This window comes from Dasypus novemcinctus, chromosome 16 (assembly GCF_030445035.2).
Source record: "Dasypus novemcinctus isolate mDasNov1 chromosome 16, mDasNov1.1.hap2, whole genome shotgun sequence".
Classification (NCBI taxonomy): Eukaryota; Metazoa; Chordata; class Mammalia; order Cingulata; family Dasypodidae; genus Dasypus; species Dasypus novemcinctus.
The window spans coordinates 25,283,188-25,306,839 of NC_080688.1; the positions used below are offsets into that span (position 1 = coordinate 25,283,188).

General features: G+C 45.3%; 1 protein-coding gene across 1 annotated transcript in view; it reads right to left on the reverse strand.

The window, feature by feature from the left end:
• The window catches only part of RAB31 (RAB31, member RAS oncogene family), a 138,149-nt gene that overhangs the window by 14,600 nt on the left and 99,897 nt on the right, over window positions 1–23,652 (reverse strand). The window contains exon 6 of the mRNA XM_004460496.3: window positions 3,067–3,176. Within this exon, the coding sequence (XP_004460553.1) occupies window positions 3,067–3,176 (110 nt within the window). The remainder of the gene's footprint in view (window positions 1–3,066; window positions 3,177–23,652) is intronic.

Here is a 23,652-nt window from a genome sequence, read left to right on the forward strand (position 1 = left end):
AACCTCCTCGGTGTTAGTCAAGGACATTGCCTCACTACTCATTCTCGACTTTTCTTTGCATCTTCTCTCCCAGGCATATTTGTCTTGGAACATTTGCTTTGGGGAGCTTAGGTGTCAGCAATATCTAGTTCTATTTTTAAGCTCAGGGAGGAGTGCATGTAATACAAGTAGGAGCAGGGAAAAGGAAAATAAATGAAAGGTCTGCTGCAATCTATTTAGGTGTCCTCGGTGCTATATTTTAAATTAACCTGTAATTAGGCTACAAAACCCCATCCTGAAGAAATTCACTTGAGGCGAGGGGAAGGCACAGAGCTTGCCAAGTATCTGCATGGAGACAGCTTTCTGTTAAGGACCGTATCATGGGCTTTTGTTGCTGTTGTTAAGGCGATTATAACCAAAGCATAATAAAACAGGCAAAACCGACTATTTATATGACATGAACAATGAAGTGAGATGGATTAGTAATCTCTGGCCTATACAGGAATTAATTACTCGGATGCTATTATTACCCAGGTGCTTTAAGCAGCACACTTGTTTTTTCCTAAACGAAGCAGAAAGCCAAGAGGAAAGCTGGATCTGCGGCTCTAATTGTTCAAACTCCCCGTCACATTGAGCCATAAAGACCTGATACAGCCGAGTGGGTGTAGCTCAACTGGTTGGGCACCTACTTTGCAGGTAGGAGGTCCAGGGTTCAATCCCCGGTACCTCCTAAAAAAAAACCTCGTACACGGGATGGGATTTACACAGGCTGAACCATGCAAAGAAAGAATTTTGTTCTTCTTTGAGGTCCTCTTTTCATTTTTTCTTTTAATAATGACCTTTATAAGCCTCAGAAAGCCTGCTAGCTTGTGCAGAAATCTCAAACCAAAATTACGATGTACAGGCCACAACAGGCATTGAAGGAGCCGATGTTTGGGAACGTGCCCTACAAGATGGAAGGAGCTGTGCATGTGAAACATGTGGCTGTAAGGGCGGAAGCTACCCAGCGTTACTAATTACAACCACCTACAAAAAGGAAATGGAATTAGCCACACTACCAGCCTAAAATGCCAGAGAAGCCCAAAGCCACCAGAAAAAATGAGCTTGATCTGAGGACATACGAGATTAACGTAAGGAGTTCAACCTCCACTCTCTTGGATGTCACCAAGAGTTACAAAACTCAAGCACCTTGGGCTGGTTTACTTCAGATCAGCACAGCACCCACTGCCCATTATTGGTAAGGTGCAGGGACCTGAGAATACGGGGGTTTTCCATTATCACTCTGGAGTTCAGCCATTCAGGTCAGCAAGCTTGAAGAATACTGTTTTTTTGAGGGTGTGAAATAATAGCAGAAAAAAAATCCCTTGCCAAGGTAGAAGGAAAGGAAGGTAATATGGACTGTAAGGAACAAGGAGGGCTGGGGCTGTGGAGGGCTTCATGTAGCATTCTCTTGTTTTGTTTTTAAGAGGTACCAGGGATTGAACCTGGGACCTCGGACATGCACAGCAGGCCCCCAACCCCTGAGCTACACCTGCTCCCTCAGCATTCTTGTGACACTGCTGCACAGGAAAACACAGGTCAGAGTTCCCCAGCTCCAGTCGATGCACCTTCAAGCCAAAAGAAACAAACAAGAGATTCCCTGCTGTGGGTCCTCCGAGAGTAAAGTAAGGAATCCAAACCAGTTCACTGGAAATCAGATCTGCTCGGGGAAGGGCTGGCCCCTCTGAACTGGACAGCTGCCAATAATGAGCTCAGTCGGGAGAAAGACCAGTCCATCGCTTCCTTTCTGGAACTGTCTGCGGCCGAAGTGTTTGAAAACAATTACTACCTGGCCAAGGCTTCCACCTCCCCTAAGGTGGTACCCAAAGACTTAGCACGGACTTGATGGCGGACGAGGTTTCCTGCAGGTGTCTGAGTGTATTGCTTCTAAGACAGCATGAGCAGACCCTAAACAGAAGCCGTGCTAGGGAGAACTTACTAAAGTGAACTCTGGTTATTCTGAAGCCTCAGGCTACAGAGAGATGTGTCAGTGAGGCCGCTGGCTGGGAAACAGCTCCTAGGGACAAAGATTATTCATAGGGAGCCTGCACAGAAAAATTAAAGCAAAACAAGACCCAGAACTGAGATGAAGAGGAGCTGGGGGAAGCGGATTTGGCTCACCTGATAAGAGTATCCACCTACCATGTGGGAAGTTCAGGGTTCAAACCCCGGGCCTCCTGACCCCGTGTGGAGCTGGCCCACGCACAGTGCTGATGCGCGCAAGGAGTGCCCTGCCATGCAGGGGTGTCCCCCACGTAGGGGAGCCCCACGCACAAGGAGTGCACCCTGCAAGGAGAGCCACCTGGCACGAAGAAAGTGCAGCCTGCCCAGGAGTGGCGTCACACACACAGAGAGCTGATGCAGCAAGATGATGCAACAAAAAGAGACACAGATTCCTGGTGCCGCTGACATGAATACACAGTGAATGAATACACAGAGAATAGAGAACGGGGGTGGGGGGAGATAAATAAAAAATCTTCAAAAAAAAAAGGAGCTGTCCCCTTCTGTGAAGTTATCAGAAGTGAGGGGCTCCTGCACAGATTGACTATCCACCCAATTTCCAATTTCCAATGACATGGGATAGAAATGATATTTTCTTATTGACGTTCCATGAGGCAAAAGAAACGACTGAAAGGCTCTCTTGTGTTGCTTGCCTAGGCTCATTCGGTTTAATGGGTGGGACTCTGGTTTTCTTCTCCTTATCAATGTCTATTTTATTTCTTCTACCCTCAACATATTATAACATAAAATGCTAGAGGATGCATAATTCTTCATTAAACCATGCTTTATTTTGCAACTGGATTACTTCATTTTAATTCGCAAAATATAGAATCAACAGGTTAGAGCACAGAATTTTGGAAATTTAGAATTGAGAGGTACAATAGAAGTGAGTATAAACCAATGTATTAATTGAGGGTTTTATGCCCACTGCACCAGATAAATTCACACAGGGAAAAAGTTCTATTTTCAGAGCTCTGCGGTTTTTATCCTTTGACTTCCAGAAGCATAAAAATGCAAGCTAAGCATCCAACAGTTCAAGGTACTTACTGATTCCTTGAAAGAGCTCTTCGACATTAATAGCGTTTTTTGCACTTGTTTCCACCACAATGGCACCTATGGCTTCAGCATATTCCTTTGCATCTTTCAAGGGAACCTCCCTGAAAAAGAGGTCAAGCCCGACAGAAATGAATGCTTATTCATGGAATACAAATAACTAAAACAAACCAAACAAAAAGCCCCTCAGGAAACAGCTCCTTTATTTTTGTTTAGAATAACAACTTGATCACTTAGCAAGTATTGAAAACTTACTATGGGTGAGAACTTATTAATATTTAAAACCTGGTCTCTGACATCTGTGGAGACACAACACATATAAGTAAAATAGTGTTCTCTGCCCCACAGAAGGAAAGGAACTCACAACATTAGGAAAAATAATTATGAGTATGGCCTTTACCTAGCAGTTTTCATAGTGAGGGCTCATTTCAAACATGTATTTGAAAAACACTGGTGATAGTATTTTTTGTTTGTTTGTTTAGTCTGTATGCTTTCTTTTTCTTGTTATGTATATCCATGTATTTCAAAACAGTTATATTGTAAAATACAGTAAATGTTCCAAATTCCAGAATTCGAAAATTAAATAATTAACTTCAAACCAATATAAAATTAGGTCAAGTGCAAAACATCAATTTATCACAATTGTAAATTAAACTGCAAATCCAAAATATAATACAGTTGATGAAGTCTACCTAACCTATAAAGTGGACATACATGCCTGAAACCGAAGAGTTCACCCAAAGCCTAAATAACCAAATATAAAAAATACAAAAGATTGAGGTTCAAGCCCAAACTCAAGAGATAATTACAATAGCAATGGCCTTCAGCTACAGGACCTGCTACTGAAAATACCTCCTGAATAGCACCATACATGAACCAACTAAATGGGAAGATAAGAAATTACCACCCCATTCCCTCAAATCCAATACATTTACAAAAACATTGGCATGCGAAAAATCAAGTCATGAAAGGATGGCAAAAAAAAAATAATCACAGGTGAGACTGAAGTTCAAAGACACAACATCACAGCCTTTGGTTTTATCCCTAGTGCAGTTTCGTCATCTTCAAAACAGCTCCCAGGGTCCCCACAGCTCAGTGCTAACTATTCTGCACATGCTTTTGTAAGACTTTTCACATATCTTCTTTCACAATTCAGAGAAAATGTTCCTGCAGTCTATGTGACAGGATTTGGAGATCTGGAATGGGTATGATAAATGTGGGATGGCACGGGGACTCCCCTTTAAGAGGGTATTCCGGCAAAGGTTTGAGGACCTGAACTCTGTTTAAATGAAGAATCTAAAAAATATTTGTTTATTTTTTCCGGAGGTACCGAGGATTGAACCCTGGACCTTGTAGTGGGAAGCAGGCATTCAACTCCTAAGCTACATCTGCCCCCAAATGAGCGCTGGTGTTTTCATTTGTTTTGTTTTTAGGAGGTACCAGAGCCAGGGATAGAACCCAGAACCTTGTACACGGGAAGCAGGTACTCAACTACTTGTGCTAGATCCACTCCCCTAAAAAACACTTCTTGATCTATATTGAAAGTGAGGCTGCTGGGGTCGATCCAAAGATAAAGAAAAGACAGTTCCTATTCCCTAGAGGTTTATTCATTCATTCAACAAATGCCTATGGCTGTAGGCTAGTTCCAGAAGTCCAGTTGCCTTCTGGAACCTGCCTGTCAGAGCAAAGACAAACATCCGTGGTCATGCTATCTCACAGCATTGTTGCATCTGCAATATAGGAATATTAAAGCATCAACAAAGCGCTCTGGAGTAGGTGGTAGAAAGTGACGCAATCTGACCAGTGGAACCTGGGAAGGTGCACGGAGGAGGCAGCTGTAAGAGAGGCAGTGAAGGATGGGCAAGTACTTGTGAGGGAAGGGTGTTCAGCACTAGGGAACAGCCAAGGCAAAGACCCAGAGGTAGGAGAGTGCACTCATTCCCAGATACTATTCACAGCTGATTCTGGGCCCTGCCTGATCAAGATAGCAAGCGAGATGCTTCAGGGCCCCATCCCCCAAAGAAGCTGACCAACAAGAACGGGCAGTGCTATCTTTCTCAAAGCTCCAGAAAATAGGTAAAGGACTGCAGTAACGGGGTGAGCACCAAATCAAGAAAAAGTCCACTTAAAAGTCATAGGATCTCGTGGTGCCCTGGCTGGCCCCACTCCTTACCGATTTGGCCTGGCGGGCATTCCCAGGACAGATTCCTGGTGTCAGTTCCAGAGGGTAAGCCGCACGCACATACTGGAAGCATGACTATCTGGTCCAAAAGCCCTGAGGGACTCACCTTCCTGGAATCTGCCCTGCATGTAGAAGGCAGTTCACAGAATGCTCTTACAGAACAGCTGTGAGTAGCTGCCTGGGCAAGGGATAACTGGCTACAGGCCATACAACGTAGTAGCCAGATTGTGAGGAAACTGTTTCCTAGGAAGAGGGTGGGCAAGACAAGACAAATGCACAGAAAGGATGAGAGGAGCCCCAACGCTTTGGCCTGGAGCTATCCTCCAAAATCATTGTACAGATAAGCCCTGAAAGAGAGCACTCCAGCAGGTCAAGGTGCAAAGACTGGGAAAGGTGTTCTCTTCTTTTCCTTGTGTTTTTTTCTTGGTTAGCTCCTGACACTCAAGGAAAGCTCTGTCTTAACACTAGCTGGATACAAGTATAAGTAGCAGACACCTCAGAGTTTAAAATTCCAACCTTAAAACATTAAAATATCAAAATGTCCAGGTTTCAACAAAAGATTCCAAAACATACAAAGAAACAGGATGCAATGCCCCAGGCAAAGGGGAACATTAAAGCATTAGAAACCGTAAAGCAAGGGGACCAGATTTAGGATATACCAGAAAAGAATTTTTTAAAATGTCCCTAAATCCATACCAATGCAAGGTGTTAATAATAGGGTGGTATATGGGAATCCTCTATTTTATGCATGATTTTTCCATAAACACACTTCTCTAATAAAGGGGGAGAGGGGAAAGGGTCCTAAATATGCTTTAAAAGCTAAACGAAAACATGGACAAAGAAATAAAGAAAATTAGGAAAATGATATATGAATACAAAGGGAATATCAATAGAGAAATAGAAATTAGAAAAAGGAACCAAATAGCTGAAATGCACAGTAACAGAAATTAAAATTTCTCTAAAGGGCATCAATAGCAGACTGGAGTAGCAAAAGAAAGAATAAAATAACTTGGAGAGAAGATAACTGAAATCATTCAGTGTGAGAAGCAGAAAAAAGGAAAGTGAGCAGAGCCCGAGCAATCTGTGAGGCACCCCTGAGCAGGCCAGTACATGCATGTGGTACATGCAGAACGAGAAGAAAGGAAGGGGCAGAGCAATAGTGTCTAAGATTTCTCAAGTTTAATGAAATGTATAAATACACATATCTAAGATGCTCAACAAACACCAAACAAGATAGACCCAAAGAGACCGCAGTACCCCATGTTGTAATCAAACCGTCAAATGCCAAAGATAAAGAGAGCATTCTGAAAGCAACAAGAAAGAATCAACATGTCACGTACGAGGTAGCCTCAATAAGGTTAAATGCCAATTTCTGATCGGAAACTATGGATGCAAGAAGGCAGTGGGATAGCATATTTAAAATGCTGAAAGCAAGATACTACCAACCAAGAATTCTAGATCTGGGGAAGTGGATGTGGCTCAAGCAATTGGGCTCCTGTCTACCATACAGGAGGTCCAGGGTTCGATTCCCAGGGCCTCCTGGTGAAGCCAAGCTGGCCCACGTGATGAGCTGGCCCACAGGGAGTGCTGGCCCACAGGGAATGCTAGCCCATGCAGAGAGCTGGCGCAGCAAGATGATGCAACAAAAAGAGGCACGGAGGAGAGACAATAAGAGACACAGCAGATCAGGGAGCTGAGGTGGTGCAAGAGAATGATCACCTCTCTCGCTCCAGAAGGTTCCAGGATCAGTTCCCAGAGCTGCCTAATAAGAATACAAGCAGACACAGAAGAACACGCAATGAATGACACAGAGGGCAGACTAATGGAGGAGTGGGGGAAGAAATAAATAAATAAAATCTTAAGAAAAAAAATCTGTATCTGGCAAAACTGCCTTTCAGGAATGCGGGGGATGTTAAGACTTCCCCAGAAAAACAAAGGCTGAAGGAGTATATCACCACTAGACTGATCCCCTAAGACAGGGGTTCTTAAACTTTTTTGTTCCATGGACCCCTTTGCCAGTCAGGTCAAAACCACAGACCCCTTCTTAGAATGTAGCGGCAGATAGTTTTATGACACTCAACTAGCATCAGGTCTAACACCTACCATAATTTTGAAGTATGGATGAGCATAAGCGATTTTTCAAGATATGCATCAACATTATGTGATTTGAAATGAATACAACTGTAATTTATTGCATATATTCATAAATGAAGGAAATGCTATATTTCAGTTAGAGGTTAGACAAAATAAAGAAAACAAGTCGATTTTTTTCAATTCAAGCTTACGGACCCCCTGAAATCTTTCCATGGACCTCTTGGTGGGGCGAGGGGTCCAGGGTTAAGAACCCCTGCTCTAAGAGATGCTAAAGAGAATTCTTCAGATTGAAAGGAAAGGACAAAAGACAATAGATTAAAGCCACATGAAGAAATAAAGATCTCTGGTTAGGGTAATGACATGGGTAAATACAAATACGAGGACAATTTTACATTTGGTTTGTACCTCCATTTTTTACTTCCTACGGGATCTAAAAGGCAAATGTATAAAAGGTAATGAGGTATCAGTGGTTTTGGACTCAGAATGTATAAACATGAAATTTGTGACAAGAAGTACCTACAGTAGGTGGGGGGATGGGGGTCTAGGAGCATAGTGTGTGCATCCTAGTCAAGTTAAGTTGGCATCAAAGCAAACAAGGTCGTTACAGATTTAGGATGTTAAATTTAAGCCCCATGGTAACTACAAAGAAAATACTGGAGAATATAAATGCTCACAGAGACAAAACTTAGAGCACAGGTTGCCAGCGGCAGGGAACAGGGGGAACGGGGAGTTAATGTATAATTGGTGTAGGGTTTCTACTGTGGGAGATGGGAGAGTTTAGTAAGGGAAGGTGGTGAGGGCACTGGAATATCATGAACATGATTAATCCCTTTGAATGGAAGGCCTGGGAGTGGTTGAGATGGGAAAGTTTATGTTGTACATATGTTCCCATGGTTAGAAAAAAGAAAAAAGAAAAAGAGAGTAATTAAAGAGACAATGACAATTAAATGCAATACATAATCCTGGATGGGATCCAGCAAGGGAGAAGAAAAGGTTCAAAGGTCCATTATTAGGACACGTGAGAAGAATGGAATATAGACTGTAAGCTTCATATGGGTGTCAGATTTGAACTTGATAACTGCACTGAAGGTGGTTACATAAGTGAACATCCTTGTTCTTAGGAAAATTAAATGGCAGTATTCAGTGTTCAAGGAGCATGATGATTACAACCTACACTAAAGTGTTCAGAAAATGGATTGACAAATACGTAGGCACACAGAAAGACTGACGATAGATAGATGGAAGGAAGGAAAGAAGGGAGGGAGGGAGGAAGGAAGGAAATGGCAAATGTGCCAAAATGTTAAAATTAGTGGATCTGGGAATCTGGGGGGTAGGGGGATATTGGAATTCTCCATATGGGGTTTGTATTTTTATAACTGACCAGTAAGTCTGAGTTTTTTTGTGTTTTAAGCCATAAAAATAAGCTGATTCTGTATCAGACACTGCCTTGGGTATTAGGGGTGGATTTACAAATCGTCGACATGGGGTCTAAGCAGAGGGAAGGTCAGGGCAGCTGGGCTTAGGGTGGGGCGTGGCTCAGGACCCGTGGCCGTGGCCGGTGGTGGGAGAGCACCCGCCCTGTCTGCTCCCAGCTGCGCCTGACGATCAGGAGATGCGGTAAGGAGAACTGGGAAGCTTCTCTAATGCCATAGGCAAGAGATAATAAAATCCTGAACCAGGAGGATCGCTCCAGGAAAAGAAAAAAGGGCAAATAGGAAATTAAAACTGGGATGGGGGAGTGAAGACGCCACTCCATCTCTCCTCTCTTTCCTCCATTTCCCTCCAAATGCTTCAGCAACGGTTTTACCTGGTTCGTAAAGTTCCTGGAGAAATTCTCCCTTGGCATGTTAATTCTTTATGGACCCCAAATCACCTGAAAGGAGGACCTTTCACGTACTAGCTGAAGTCTACCATATCAAAGGCCACTGTCCTAGGATTATAAACCAGAGACCAGACCTCCTGGCTGTATCAGTTGGAATCTGTGTTTCCATAATACGAGGAAAATTTATGCTTCTACATCCTTCTTTATTGTTTCTAACAGACAAGTCCAGGGCCTCCCAGAGGGATCATTCCTAAGGTTTTTGGCGGCCCTAAGTTTTATATTTAAAACATTCCAGTAAAGGGCTTTGCTGTGTGCAGCCTGGCAGGTTGCCTTATTTCTTTATTTCTTCCTGGCAGTCTTTATCAAACCTTAAAATAGAAGGGTAGGGCTCATATTTGCCTACATGTAGGGCAGATAAGATGGTTTCCAGCCTGCTGAGCTCTGCCTGGGGGTGGAAGTTGGGGAGTGACAGCTGGCCGGCCACCCCAGGCAGGCTAAGCATGCAGGACGGAGGCTGGGATTGAGAGGTAGGGCTGGACGTCCTCTTAAGGTCATGGAAGAGCCAAAGAGCTGGAGCAGTGGGAAAACCAGAGGCCATGGGAGACACTACGGTCCCAATATTAGGGAAACACTGAGTTTGAGGGACCGTGAGAAGGGATCATGGTCAGGGTTGCAGTCAAGAGCTGAGCGATGAGGGAAGCAGATGTGACTCAAGAAGTTGGGTGCCTGCCTACCACACGGAAGGGCCCTGGTTCAGTTCCCAGTGCCTCTCAAAAAGAAGACGAGCAAGACAACGAGCTAGTGCAAAGGCTGGCACAGTGAGCAGATGCAACAAGATGATACAGTGAGATGATGCAGAAGAGAGACAGCAAGGAAACACAGAGAGAGACAAGCAGAGAGCGGACAAGGCTCAAGTGACTGGGTGCCTCCCTCCCACATGGGAGGTCCTGGGTTTGGTTCCCAGAGCCTTCTAAAAAGAAGACGAACAGAGAGCAGACAGTGAGTGCAACAATGACAAGGGGGAGAGAGAAATAAATAGAGTAAAATAAAAAATGAAAGAAAAAAAAAAGAGCTCAGTGACCAGAAGAAAGCAACACTGGGTCAGGGTCAAGGATGGGTGACTTGGAAGCTTCTCTAACGCCATAGGCAAGATAATAAAATCCTGGACCAGGAGAATAGCTCTAGGAAAAGAAAAAAAGGGCAAATACAAAATTCACGCCGGGAAGGCATCTTTGCGGGCTCGTTTGTTTAGGGCATGTGGTCTCGGCGTAAGAGCCTGAGCTTACCCCTTCTCCCCCATCTCTGCCCGTGCCTCCCTCTCGATCTTCCTGATGGCTGCTCAGCCTACTTGAAAGCAAACAAGCACAACAATGATCCTTGTCCAGAGCCTTCGCCGGCACATCTCTCACCCGTCCCATCAGCCTGCTACTTCCCAAGCCCGGAACCGCGGAGTCATCCCAACGGCTTCCTTCCTCTCACCCCTCAAAGCTAAGAAAACGCAGCCTCTTGGGGACCCCGCTTGCATCATCCTGCCTCTGCCTTAGCTCAGGCTCATCGAGCCTCAGACAAGCTGCAGCGTCCGAATGGCCTTCCAGCCTCCTGCAAACTCATTACCCATGGGACACAGGAGCGGCCCTGCCAACTGCAAATCCATCGGGCACGCCTGCACACACAACTCTTCAGGGTCTTCCAATCGCTTCCCGAGAAAACCCAAGGCCTTAGCGCGCCTCGGGTGCATCTCTTGTGCCTCTCCTGCTCGCACCCACAGCTACAGCCATTTCAAACTGGGTGCCATTCCAGGCACCGCGCCTGCCTCTGGGGCTTGCACCCGCTCCTCGTGCACCCCTCCCGGTCCACGTGGCCTCCAGAGGGTTCGATGGCTCCTCTCCGGGAAAGCCAGTCCAGCAGCCCCAGGCAGAAGTATACAGCCAGTGCTCTTCTCTCTTAAAAGCGCTGGCATTCTTCCATCCTACTACTACCATCCTTGTGAAACTGTATCTCCCCTAAACAGGCTGCGGATTTCTTAAAACCAGGACTATGATCTCGTTTCTGTGTCCCGAGATCCAACCAGCTCCAGGCACATAAGCAGCGTCAGTCAATGTTTGCTGAACGACTGAACGACTAAATCACCCCCTAGTTATCCACAGCAAAAGGAGGCGCAGGTAGAGAAGGGCTCTGTGGGCCAAACGGGACGCGTGGTTCATGTTGAGAAGGGACCCTGGACACGTCCTGGGGGCAGCGGCTCACCCTCCCTCCAGGGGGCCAGGAAGGGGCCTGGGAGTCCTCGCCTCCCGTCCCAGGCAAGCACTGCGGGTCTGGGAGGTTCCAGCAGCAGCCCGTTGCTTCCCTTAGACCCAGGCAGAGGCCCGGGGCCTCTTGTGCTCGGCGCTCGAGGGAGGTCAGGACGCAAGGCTGAAAGGGCGTCTCACGGGCTTGCAGAATTTTAAACAGCCCTGTGCCGCCCGAGGCGGGTCCTTGTTTTGTTGTCCCTGAGCGTAACCCAGCAACAGGGCAGCTGGCTCCACTCTAATTTCACAGCTGGTTAAATCCCCCTTGGACCCCTCCACTGATGAGAGGGAGGCAGGAGACCGATCCGCCGGGAAGAAATCCCTGACACACTCCCTAGGAGCGAAAAGAAGTCCATGAAGCAGGTTAAAGGCAGAAAAATGATTTTCCTCCTGGAAGTCGTGGCACTGAGGGGTCCCTCCCCCTCAGTTGGAGCGTCCCCCCTTCCCCACCTCTGCTCCAGGCAGGGCTCCAGCCGCGGGGTCGTCCCGGCTTTCCTAAGTGCCCAGGCAGGTCCCGGGTTTGAAGAATGCACACACCAGGCAGAGCGAGGGGCCTTCCCCGCCAGGAAGCAGTGGCCGAGCGGCCATGCCCTGGGGTCTGATGCCGCCACGCTCTCAGACTGGGTGACGCTTGAGAGCAATTTAAAAAGCGGACGATTTATAACTTAGGATAAATTATAAGTGCTCAGCGCAGGGTTTCTTTCTTCCTCGTACCTGGGAAGCAGGTGCTCAACCACTGAGCTACATCCACGCCCCAGTGAGAGCTTGTTTTTTCCCTTAGTTTGTTTTTGTTTTTAAGGAGGTACCAGGGATTGAACCCAGGACCTCAGACATGGGAAACAGGCGCTCTACCGCTTGAGCCTCATCGGTTCCCCCATGTTTGTTTGTTTGTTTGTTTGAAGGAAGTACCGGGGATTGAACTCGGGACCTCACACATGCAAAGCGGCACTCAGCCATTCAACACTGATCTGCACCTGCTTCTGCAGCGTTTCTTAAACGCATCTTTATAAAACCTTATCAGCAAGGAGGATGGCCTGGCACCATTTCCTTACAGAATGCCAAAAAGATTGAAGAGATGCCAACAAGTAAATAGGAGGCTCGAAAGACTTCAAAGGTACAAGGCCCTTCAGTGGTTTTTCTGACTTTATTTTATGGCCCAGGAAGTCTCCCCATCTAGTTATCACTGATAACCATGAGTCAGAAATACAGGCTATATAAGCCAGCTTGCTAAATATATTAATTTCCATGAATCATCTCAGAAGTGAAATCGTAGCATGTTTTGACGTCCTTTCTCAATGCAAAATCTGACATTAACTCTAAGTAACTTTTACTGAAAGATGACGAGCAGCTTTTCATAAGCCAGGAAGATGTCTTTCCTTTTCTTTTTCGGCCCCTTCCTCTCCTCCCCCTGACCCTGCTGTTTTGCTCTCCGTGTCCATTCACTGTGTCATCTTCTGTGCCCGTTTCTCTTTTTGGTCTTCTCTTCTTGTTTTCTCCTATGAGCTTCACCAGGATTCGATCCTGGAGACCTCCTATGTGGAGAGAGGTTCCCTGTCAGTTGCGCCACCTCAGTTCCTGGTTTCTGTTCCATCTAGCCTTGACTTGCCCCTGCGTCTCTCTTTTGTTGCAGTAGCATCTCGCAGCGTAGCCATGTGGGCCAGGCTTTCTGCATGGGTACGCCTTTATCAGGAGGCCCCAGAGATCGAACTCAGGTCCTGCCTTATGGTAGACGGAAGCCCAATCACTTGAGTCTCAGAGTATTTCTTATTCTGTGAAATTCTTGTGCATGTTTTCTGCCCACTTAAAAAAAAATTGTCATTAATTTAAAGTGCTCTTTGCATATTAAAGAACTTAGCCCTTCGTAGTATATTTTCTATATTTTTTCAGTTTGTCATTTATATTTAGATCTGGTCTGTGGTGTTCTGCCATGCAGGAGTTTTCCACAGTCAACATATTTCTCTATCTGTTGGGATTAGGCTCCCCCCTCAATATTAATTATTTTTGCATGTTTATTTTTCTAGATGAACTATAGGGTCATTTTGTAAAATCCATTTTAAAAAGATATTTTGGTATTTTGACTGGACATTTGGTGAATTCATAGATTAGTAAAGAGCAAATTAAACTTTTTACACCATTGAGCCTTCCTACGCAAGAAAAATCTGTATTTTTGCTTATTTAAGTCTTCTTTTTATGTCCAATAGTAGAGTGGTAAAGTTTCATTTCCATGGGTCTTACTCATTTCTTGCTAAATTCTTACTGGTATTTAAAAGATTTCAAAATTTTAAAAATTACACACACCAAAAAATGTTTATTAGTAGGTATTTTAAATTTGTGTTGCCTTTTTTTTTTTTTTTCAGGAGGTACTGGGGACTAAACCCAGGACCTCATACATGGGAAGCAGGCGCTCAAGCACTGAGCTACACCCACTCCCCTGTGTTGCTATTTTAAAAAGAGTTTTAATTTCTACCTGATTTTCTAATTAGTATTTATATGTAAGTAAAGAATAGTTGTTCAGGAGATAATCTTGGCTTTCCTAACCCTGCTAGCAATTAAAGAAATTAAAATGAAAATGAGGATAACATTTTTCATATACCAGATTGGACAAGATGAAGAAGTTTAATACTGAATGTTAGAGCATGGAGAAATAAATTACTCTCATACACGGTGGGTAGGTTTGCAAACCAGTGTCTTCTCCCTTTGGAGGACAATTTGGCAATATAAAAATATATACCCTTTGACCCCTAAAATTCCCTTTCTGGGAATTTTATTAATTAATAAAATTAGTATTAATACTTATATAAAATTTATAAAAGTATGCAAAAATATGTACAAGGACGTTTACTGCAACAGTACTGTAATAATGACAAATTTGAATTCACCAAGCTGTCCATCTAGCAGGAGAAGTAAATACATAATGGTACATCCGTACAAAGGAAGACTGCATCGCTGCTAAAAAAAAGTGAGTAAGCTGTTATGGAACGCCATCTGTGATAGGGTAAGTGAACAAAGCAAGTAATGAAATATTAACTTTTCTTTGTGCTTTTCTTTTTTTTAATGAGAGAGGTATGTATATGTATGATTATATGTGCATAAAGCATTCCAGAAGGAAATTATGAAGCTGTTAAGAGTGAGTAACTGGACTGGGAGGAGAGACGACATGAGAGAAATGGGGAGCTCCTTTACTTCTCACCTTCTGTGTTACTTTATAATTTTTAAAAGTTAGTTAAATAGGGAAGCGGCTGTGGCTCAAGCAGTTGGGCTCCCTACCCCGGGTTCGGGTCCCGGGGCCTCCTTGTGAAGGCAAGCTCACCCGCACGCTGTGGCGAGCCGCTGGCCCAGGTGCCACAGAGTGCCGACTCAGCAAGGTGACGCAACAACAGCAACAACAACAAAAAAGGGAGATGTGCAAAAACACAGAAGAGCGCACAGTGAATGGACACAGAGAGCAGACAACAAGCAAGCTGCAAGGGGGGGGATTTAAAAAGTAAATAAATACAGACAGAAGAATGCACAGAGAATGGACACATAGAGCAGAAAGCAAGCAAAAAGCTCACAAGGTCGGGGGGATCAAAAAAAAAAAAAAGTTCAACAGAGAGATGATGAACAAACGTGCAACGAAGCTCTTGCAAGTTCTTCCAACATTTTAATACCTAGCCTTTGAGCTGGCCTTTCAGCCCTTGACCACTAGTTTTCATTGACCTTGGCAAAAGTCCCTGTGTTGTCAAGAGTTTAGAAATCTGTAAAATGAGGACTACACCTAGGGCATAATAAAATGTTTCTCAGGCACCATTTGACAGTGAAAAATAAAAGGGCAGTGGAGACATGAGCTCTTCCTACCTTCTTTTTTTTTTTATTTTAAAGATTTATTTATTTATTTATTTCTCTTCCCTTCCCCCGCCGCCACCCCGGTTGTCTGTTCTCTGTATCTATTTGCTGCGTCTTCTTTGTCCACTTCTGTTGTTGTCAGCGGCACAGGGAATCTGTGACTCTTTTTGTTGCGTCATCTTGTTGTGTCAGTTCTCTGCGTGTGTGACGCCATTCCTGGGCAGGCTGCACTTTCTTTCACGCTGGGCGGCTCTCCTTACGGGGCGCACTCCTTGTGCGTGGGGCTCCCCTACGTGGGGGACACCCCTGCGTGGCATGGCACTCCTTGTGCGCATCAGCACTGCACATGGGCCAGCTGCACACGGGTCAAGGAGGCCCGGGGTTTGAACCGCAGACCTCCCATGTGGTAGACGGACGCCCTAACCACTGGGCCAAGTCCGCCGCCCTTCCTACCTTCTTAAAACACACCTGGTGGTTCATGTGTGTTTCAGCATGGCTATGATGTTTCTAGAATTCCATCACAGCAATAACTAAGCATTTTGCCAATCTCCTGGAGCTTAGCATGGAACATTTCATTATAATATTTTCCCTAGTTTTTCACCCTCTTTCCCCCCTCTCCCTGGCCACCACCCCCTTTTTAAGGTCAAGCTTAAAATGCCAAGTAAACGGGCAACGAGCAGCTTGGCAACGGCGGTGGGTGAACGTCTGGAGGAATTACGTTTTGTCAAAACCATCCTACGTGTTTGAGGTATTCTAGCCAAAAGCAATGGAAATCCTTCACAACATCCCATCAAAACCAGGCGATGGAAAGCTGCCGGAGGTCTGCGAGGCTGCTGGATACCATGGGAACAGAGTCCCCATTCCCTCAAGCAGCCACTGAAATGGATAATTTGTTATGCTCTCATTAGCTCATATTTTCTCTAAATACCCAAGATATTTGTGTAACAATACAGATGAGGCAACAGTTGGACAATAATTAAGGCAGCAAAATCTGTTTAAAATGTCAGTTCTTATAGACACTAGGATGGATTTAACTGAGGGGGAACTAAAAGGAAAATGAATTAAAAAAAAAAAAAAAGGAGGGGGATCAAGTGTAACCCAGTGGGTTGAGAGCCTGCTTCCTATATACGAGGTCCTGGGTTCAATCCCATGTACCTCCTAAAAAAAAAGAAAAAAAGAAAGTATAATTACCATCCTACCAGTAAATATCTCCTTGGACAACTGGCCAACAACACTTCACAATGATCTAAGCACTTTCAGTTAGAGCACTTGACACCTGCACCCTGGGAAGAATTTCCCTTCCCCTGGGGCCCTGCCGGCTTAAAAGTGTGTGTCGATAGCCACTATTTACCTGAGGCCAAATTCCGGTGTCAAGTTCAAACAGGCAGCCCTGGGTTCTCACCACCGACTTAAATGGATTGTTTTCTCATGGAAAATATCAGAACTTGGAACTGGATGAGGACTGAGCAGAAAACAGGTTTTCTGGGGGACGTGGCCATTCCCTTGTCTCTTGCCCATTTTCCAAACAGAATTTAGGGAAGCGGATGTGGCTCAAGCATTTCAGCTTCTGCCCACCACATGGGGCGGGGGCGGGGGGGGTCCCGGGTTTGGTTCCAGTTGCCTCTTGGAGAAGGCAAGCTGGCACAGCAGGCAGGTGTGGCAAGCCGATGCAACAAGATGGTCCAAGGAGGCACAAAGCAGAAAGACAACGAGAGACACAACAAACCAGGGAGCTAAGGTGGCTCAGGGGACTGAGCACCTTTCTCCCACATGGGAGGTCCCGGGTTCGATGCCTCCTAAAGAGAAGAAAAGCAGACACAGAGAGCAAACAGCAAATGGGCACGGAGAGAAGGAGAGAAAAGAGCAAGTTCAAACAATGGGGGGGGGGGATAAATAAATAAAATAAATCTTTAAAAAAGAAACAAAAAATAAACAGAAATTTAGGTAAGCCCTGGCGAGATCAGAGAGCACCACTGGAAAGAGTATCACGATAGCTCCAAATCCTCTGAGCAGAATCAGATCAGCTGCCTGTTTTCTCTTGGTACTTTAGAAATTATTCTCCCTCAAAGACCCTGTTCACCCTTTATATGAGATGCAAAACAGCCTGATGGCTGAGATCCAGGTTCCAGAACAGACCACCTGTGCTTAATGCTCTGTAGCAGCCACAGGACCCGGGACCGGTGCCGGCGCCTCTCTGTGTCGCAGTATTCTCGTCTGTAAGATGGGAGAAGGATAGTAATTTCCCTACAGGATTGTGAGGGCTAACATAAACTTATATTAGCATCTGGCACAGAGCTGGTATTCAATGCGTGTTGGCAAGGATGATGATGACAAAGCTGTTTTCAGTCCCCCGCCTAACAGAACAGTATACAGATCAAAGAGCAGTAAAAATGGTGCCATTGGAAAGTAACCACTGAGATGGACGTAATTCTGCATGGAAGCTACATTTAGGAACACGCGTGAACAAGGCAAAGGATTCCTGCTTCTTCTACGACAGTCTCCAGGAACAAACGCTTCCCGCTCTCCTAGTCATAACGCAAGGCGAGGAGCTTTTAAGACGTCCCCTCCCCACCCCGAGGTCTGGACCAGTGCCTGGGGCATCGGTAGGAGCTCATGTTGACATCAATCCAGACACAGGCCGGAGAGCCCCAGCCTGCCCTCTGACATCCTGCCCTGTGGATTCTGACCTTGCTTAGCTAGCTTCCACCATCAATTTTTTTTAAAAAGTCTTGTTCAGTAATGCATTAATTGTTAAACCAACAAGCGTTAATGCGGTTCCTGTCTTCTGCCGAAAGGACTATAAAACTGCAAGGCTTTGGAGTTCCAGGAAGATGGTGTCAGAGTAGGCAGGCAGGGCTCGATGTTCTCACAAAAGAGCCAAAAGCGGTCCGAGGGCCTGCTGTGGGGGTCAGCAGAACAGGACAGAGCTGCGCAACCCCGAGAAGGGCGAGGGACAGAGAGACAGAGAACCCGAAACAATAAACGGTCACTAAACCCTGGTGGCAGCTGGGAAGGGCTCCCATCCCCCATCCTCAAGACATCAAGCCTCAATAAAACCCCTGGCTCACTGCAGCCCCATCAGAGGGGAACAGGTGTCTTCCTCCCTGTCAGCTGTTACAAGGCAAGAGGGAGGGCGAGTGTGGGGGGGGGCGCTTTTCTTCATGAACTCTGCCAGCAGAGCCCACTTCAAATCTCGCTCTGGCAGACCAGAAACCCAGACAAGCACCCTCTGCTGGCAGGCCAGGAAACTGCAAGAGAAAACTGCTTTTGGGTCTCTCTTTAGCCCCACCCCTGGGAGAAAATCAGTGCTCCATTAGTGAGCTCCTGGCCCAATTTTGATAACTTAAGCTCACAGAAAATAGAATGAAAGTAGCAAACGGAAAGCTGAGTGTTAATCTGTGCAGAATGAGTAAAAAGGTTGTTTGTAAATCTTTGGAAATGAATATAATGGGGAAAGCACATCACAGTGTTCGTAACTAGCAAAGCTATTATACAGGTATACAGTGATTGAAAGGGAAAGTCTAAAGACATGTATATTACTAGAAGGAAAGCTAAAAAATGTCACATGGGACTGTATAACAAAGTGAAAACTCATGTGAAATATGAATACAGGTAATTTGTATATCTGACTGTTTTTATGAAATATAAATACAAATAAATTAGAGAGACAGAAACAGAATAGCAGCTATGTATGGCAGGGGACACAGAGAAATTGGGAAGTGAGGAGTTTTGTTTGTTTTTTGTTTCTTATTAATATTATTGGAATAATGAAAATGCTGCAACAATGATTGCACAACTATGTGATTATACCAAATACCACTGACTTGTACACTTTGGATGGATTTACACTTTATTAATATGTATCAATAAAATTGATTTCGTAAAAGAAAACTGCAAGGCTTTTAGACTTTAAGGCATGGATACAAATAATCAATCCAGTGTTTCTGAACCACATTCTACAATCTCAAATAATGCTATACTTGAACACCTCTGGCAAAATGTCTTAGAGAGTAGCCCATGTTTATAATAAGTTATGTCACATTCAGAATAAATGTGTATAATTTAAAAAAATACAGATACAGAGGGGGAGGTACAAAAACATCTCCAAGCCCCAGATCTGGGTTTCCCACACCATTCTCCAAGAAAAGCAATCAGGGCTCCTTGGAGAAATGACTGATCCTCAGGCTGTGACAAGGTGAACACAAGATGAGCCTCGAGCATCTTTCTGTGCCAGAAAGTAAAGAAGTACTCAGAAAAATGATGGCCATAAGTCAGAGGGCACAGAGGCGAACAGAAAGAGCTCCCAATGACCAGAGCTGGAACAACTGGAGCAAAAATTTAAATAATGTAGTACGGGATTATAAACCACAGGATAAAATAAATATCAATGAGTCCATACTGATATAAATGATTGAATGAATAAATGGGAGAGAAGAGACAAATCTCCCTAGTAGAAAAATTCCGAGTAATTTACATAGATACCCTGTCCCCAAGGAACTAGAGCCTAACTTGCCACCCCTTGAGCAGAGGCTGTGCTCAGAGGGTTCCTTCTGAGAAGTACAGTATGGAAAGGAGGGTGGGGTGGGGAAGTCCCTTTACAGTGGAGAAACTGGCAAACATGACCTCAACCAGGAGATTAAGGTCACTACCATGACACGTATCCTTCATGTTATGTGATGAGAAGGGCACTTTCCCTCTGTGGCCTTCCTTCCCCAAATGGGGAACCCCAGTCTAATCATGAGAAGCACATCAGGCAAACCCCAATCACGACACAGTCTACAAATACCTGACCCGCACTCCTCAAAACTGTCAAAGTCACCCAAAACAAGCAAAGTCCAAGAAACTCTACAACCAGAAGAAACATGACAACTAAATGGAATATGGTATTTTAGAATGGATCCAGGAACAATAACAACAAAAAGACATCAGAGAAAAACAAAAATAATCTCAGTGAAGCATGAACCTGAGTTAAGAGTGTACATTATCGGGAAGCGGCTGTGGCTCAATCAGGTGGGCTCCCGTCTACCATACAGGAAGCCCTGGGTTCACGTCCCAGGGCCTCCTTGTGAAGGCAGGCTCGGCCGTACACCGCGGAGAGCTGATGGCCCACGTGCCTGCGGAGAGCTGAGGTCCATGCACCACGGAGAGTAGATGCAGCAAGATGATGCAACAAAGGGAGACAAACAGACGCAGAAAAGAAAACAAATGCACAGTGAATGGACAGAGAGAACAGACAGCAAAAAAAAAAAAAGAAAAAGAAAAAAAAGAGTGTACAGTATCGCTATTGGTTCCTTCGTTGTGACTAATGTACCTTAGTAACGTGAGATGTTAACAATGGGAGAAATTGGGATGCGCAGTATAGAGGACTCTCTGTACCATCTCTGAAACTTTCTTTAATTTAATTATTTTCCTCTTCACCTCCCCCTCCCCTGCCCTGTTGTTTTTGTGTTGTTGTTGTTGTGTTATCTGTGTCCATTCGCTGTGTGATCTTCTCTATTTCTCTTTTTGTCTTCTCTTCTTGTCTTTCTCCTCTAGGATTCACCAGGATTCGATCCTGGGGACCTCTGATATGGAGAGAGGTTCCCTGTCAATTGTGTTACCTCAGTTCCTGTCTCTGTTGTGCTTCGCCTTGACTGGGAACTGATCCTGGGACCTCCCATGTGGGAGAGAGGTGCTCAATCGCTTGAGCCACCTCAGCTCCCTGCTTTGTTGTGTCTCTCATTGTCTTTCCTCTTTGTGTCTCCTTGTTGCATCATCTTGCCAAGCGCCTGCCCATTGTGCCAACTTGCTGTCTTGCTGGTCTTCTCTAGGAGGCACTGGGATCCAAACCTAGGATTCCCATGTGGTAGGCAGGAGCTCAGTCGCTGGAGCCACATCTACTTCCCTGTATAACTTTTTTTCTTTTTTTAAATGATTTTGGTTTGTATAATTTTTTTTTTTTTAAAGATTTATCCCATTGATTTCTTGACCCTGCCCCGCCGTCTGCTCTCTGTGTCCACTCCATGTGCTCCCCTGCATCTGCCTGCATTCTCATCAGGCAGCTCCAGAACCAATCCTGGGACCTTCCGGAGTGGGAGAGAGGCGACCACTCCCCTGTGCCACCCCAGCTCCCCATTCTGCCACATCTTCCCACCTTCTCTCCTCTGTGTCTCCTGCTGCGTCATCCTGCTGCGCCAGCGCTCTGTGTCGCCTGGCACCCCTGTGCAGGGCAGACCCCCTGCCGTGCTGGGCAGCATTCCCATGCAGGGAGGCAGTCCTGTGCAGGGCAGCATTCCAGTGTAGGCTGGAACTCCGGGTGGGCCAGCTTGCCCCCACCAGGAGGCCCTCAGCATTGAACCCTGGACCTCCTACATGGTAGACGGGAGCCCAATTGGTTGAGCCACACCTGTCTCCCAGTTCGTATAATTTTTAAGGAACTCTGATACTTATTTCCAGCCCACTTTTAAGACTGTAATGAGTTCTGAAGTCACCTGTAAGCAATGAAAGCAATTGAATTCATGTACTTACCGAATGATATCCATTTCCAAATGCGTTTTTTAGTGTGAGCCATCGTGAGCCAATGCATCAAGCCCAAACTGTTCTATATACAGATACCAGGGACCGAACCCAGGACGACCTCGTACATGGGAAGCAGGCACTCAGCCACTGAGCTACATCCACTCCCTCTATATACCTTTTATTTTTAAGGTACTGGTGACTGGGGATTGGACCTGGGACCTCGAATGTGGGAGGTGGGTGCTCTATCATTCAAGCCACATCTGCTCCCCCTCTATACTTTTAAGGCCATTCATAAATTATGCCCACATTATCCATCCACCTTTTCCACCACTGCCCAAGGCAAATGTTGAGGCAGAGATTCCTAACGACCCCCTCCCTGCCAACACATGGCAAACTCCCACCTCCACACTGCATCCACCATCTGCCCCCTGCTTGGAATCTCCTTCTACCCTTCATCTCTCCAAAGTCTCCTCAATCTTAAAACCTCAACTTGTGACTCATCTCATCCATGGGCCTTTCCATATCCTAGATTACAATAAAGTTTCCTGAATTCCTTTGTCCTTTCCCGACAGCACAACACCATTTGCAGCTTCATTAAATATACTTTGGTATATTAGATATTATGCCCCCAGCGTACTACTCTGGGTTCTCCAACTAGAAGTAAACAACTCTACAGAACATAGCTTCTTCTTTTCCCTTGTACTTCCATAAAGAATTTTGCTGCACATGAAAAACTGATCTGCTTAGAATAGCAGTTATGTATGGCAGGGGAAAGATAGAGAGATTGAGAGGTGATACTAAGGGATAGAGGCTTTTTTTGGTGTATGTTTTTTATTTTGTTTTTTATTTTGGAGTAATGAAATTGATTGAAGTCATGAATGCACAACTCTGATTATATTAAAAACCACTGATTGTACATTTTGGATGTATTGTGTGCTTTATGAATACAGTTCAAAAAAGTGATTAAAAATTTATTTGTTCCTATTGAAAATACATTTAAATATACATATAGTGCAAAAAAAAATATTATTTCCTAATCAAATGACTGAAAATCAATAGGACAGATTCCCTTCCTCCAACCCCAGGCTATTTTCACTTCTAAGATGCTCTTTTCTTAGGATACAACCTCTACTCTGAAAAAAATCTTGATTCACCAGCAATCGCTCTCAATACTTCTCTTAGGGATGCCAAAACTATCGATAGGGTCGTAGAGACCATGATTCCTCTCTGTGGAAGAGGCTCTCAGAGGGCACCCGTGGTCCCCAGTCCCTCCTGGGGTGGGAGGAATCTGGGCAAAGGGCGGCAGAAGCACAGGAGCCAGCTCCTCCTCTCTATCCATCACCCTGAGGGCAAGGTTCTCCCACACCTGGCTGCTTGTCTCCAGCATCACTTTTGTGTTTTTTTTAAGATTTATTTTTATTTATTTCTCTCCCCTTCCCTGCCCTTCCCACCCCCCCCCACCCCCCACCCCCCGTTGTCTGCTCTCTGTGTCCATTCACTGCATGTTCTTCTTTGTCCGCTTGTACTCTTGTCAGCAGCACCTGGAATCTGTGTGTCTCTTTTTGTTGCATCACCTTGCTGCATCAGCTCTGTGTGTGGGTAGTGCCATTCCTGGGCAGGCTGCCCTTTCTTTCATGCTGTGCAGCTCTCCTTATGGGGCGCACTCCTTGCACATGGGGCTCACCTATGCAGGGACACCCCTGTGTGGCAGGGCACTCCTTGCATGCATTAGCACTGCACATGGGCCAGCTCACCACATGGGTCAGGAAGCCCTGGGTTTGAACCGCAGACCTCCCATGTGGTAGGCGGATGCTCTATCTGTTGAGCCAAGTCCGCTTTCCCCCTGCATCACTTTTGTTGGTTATCTTATT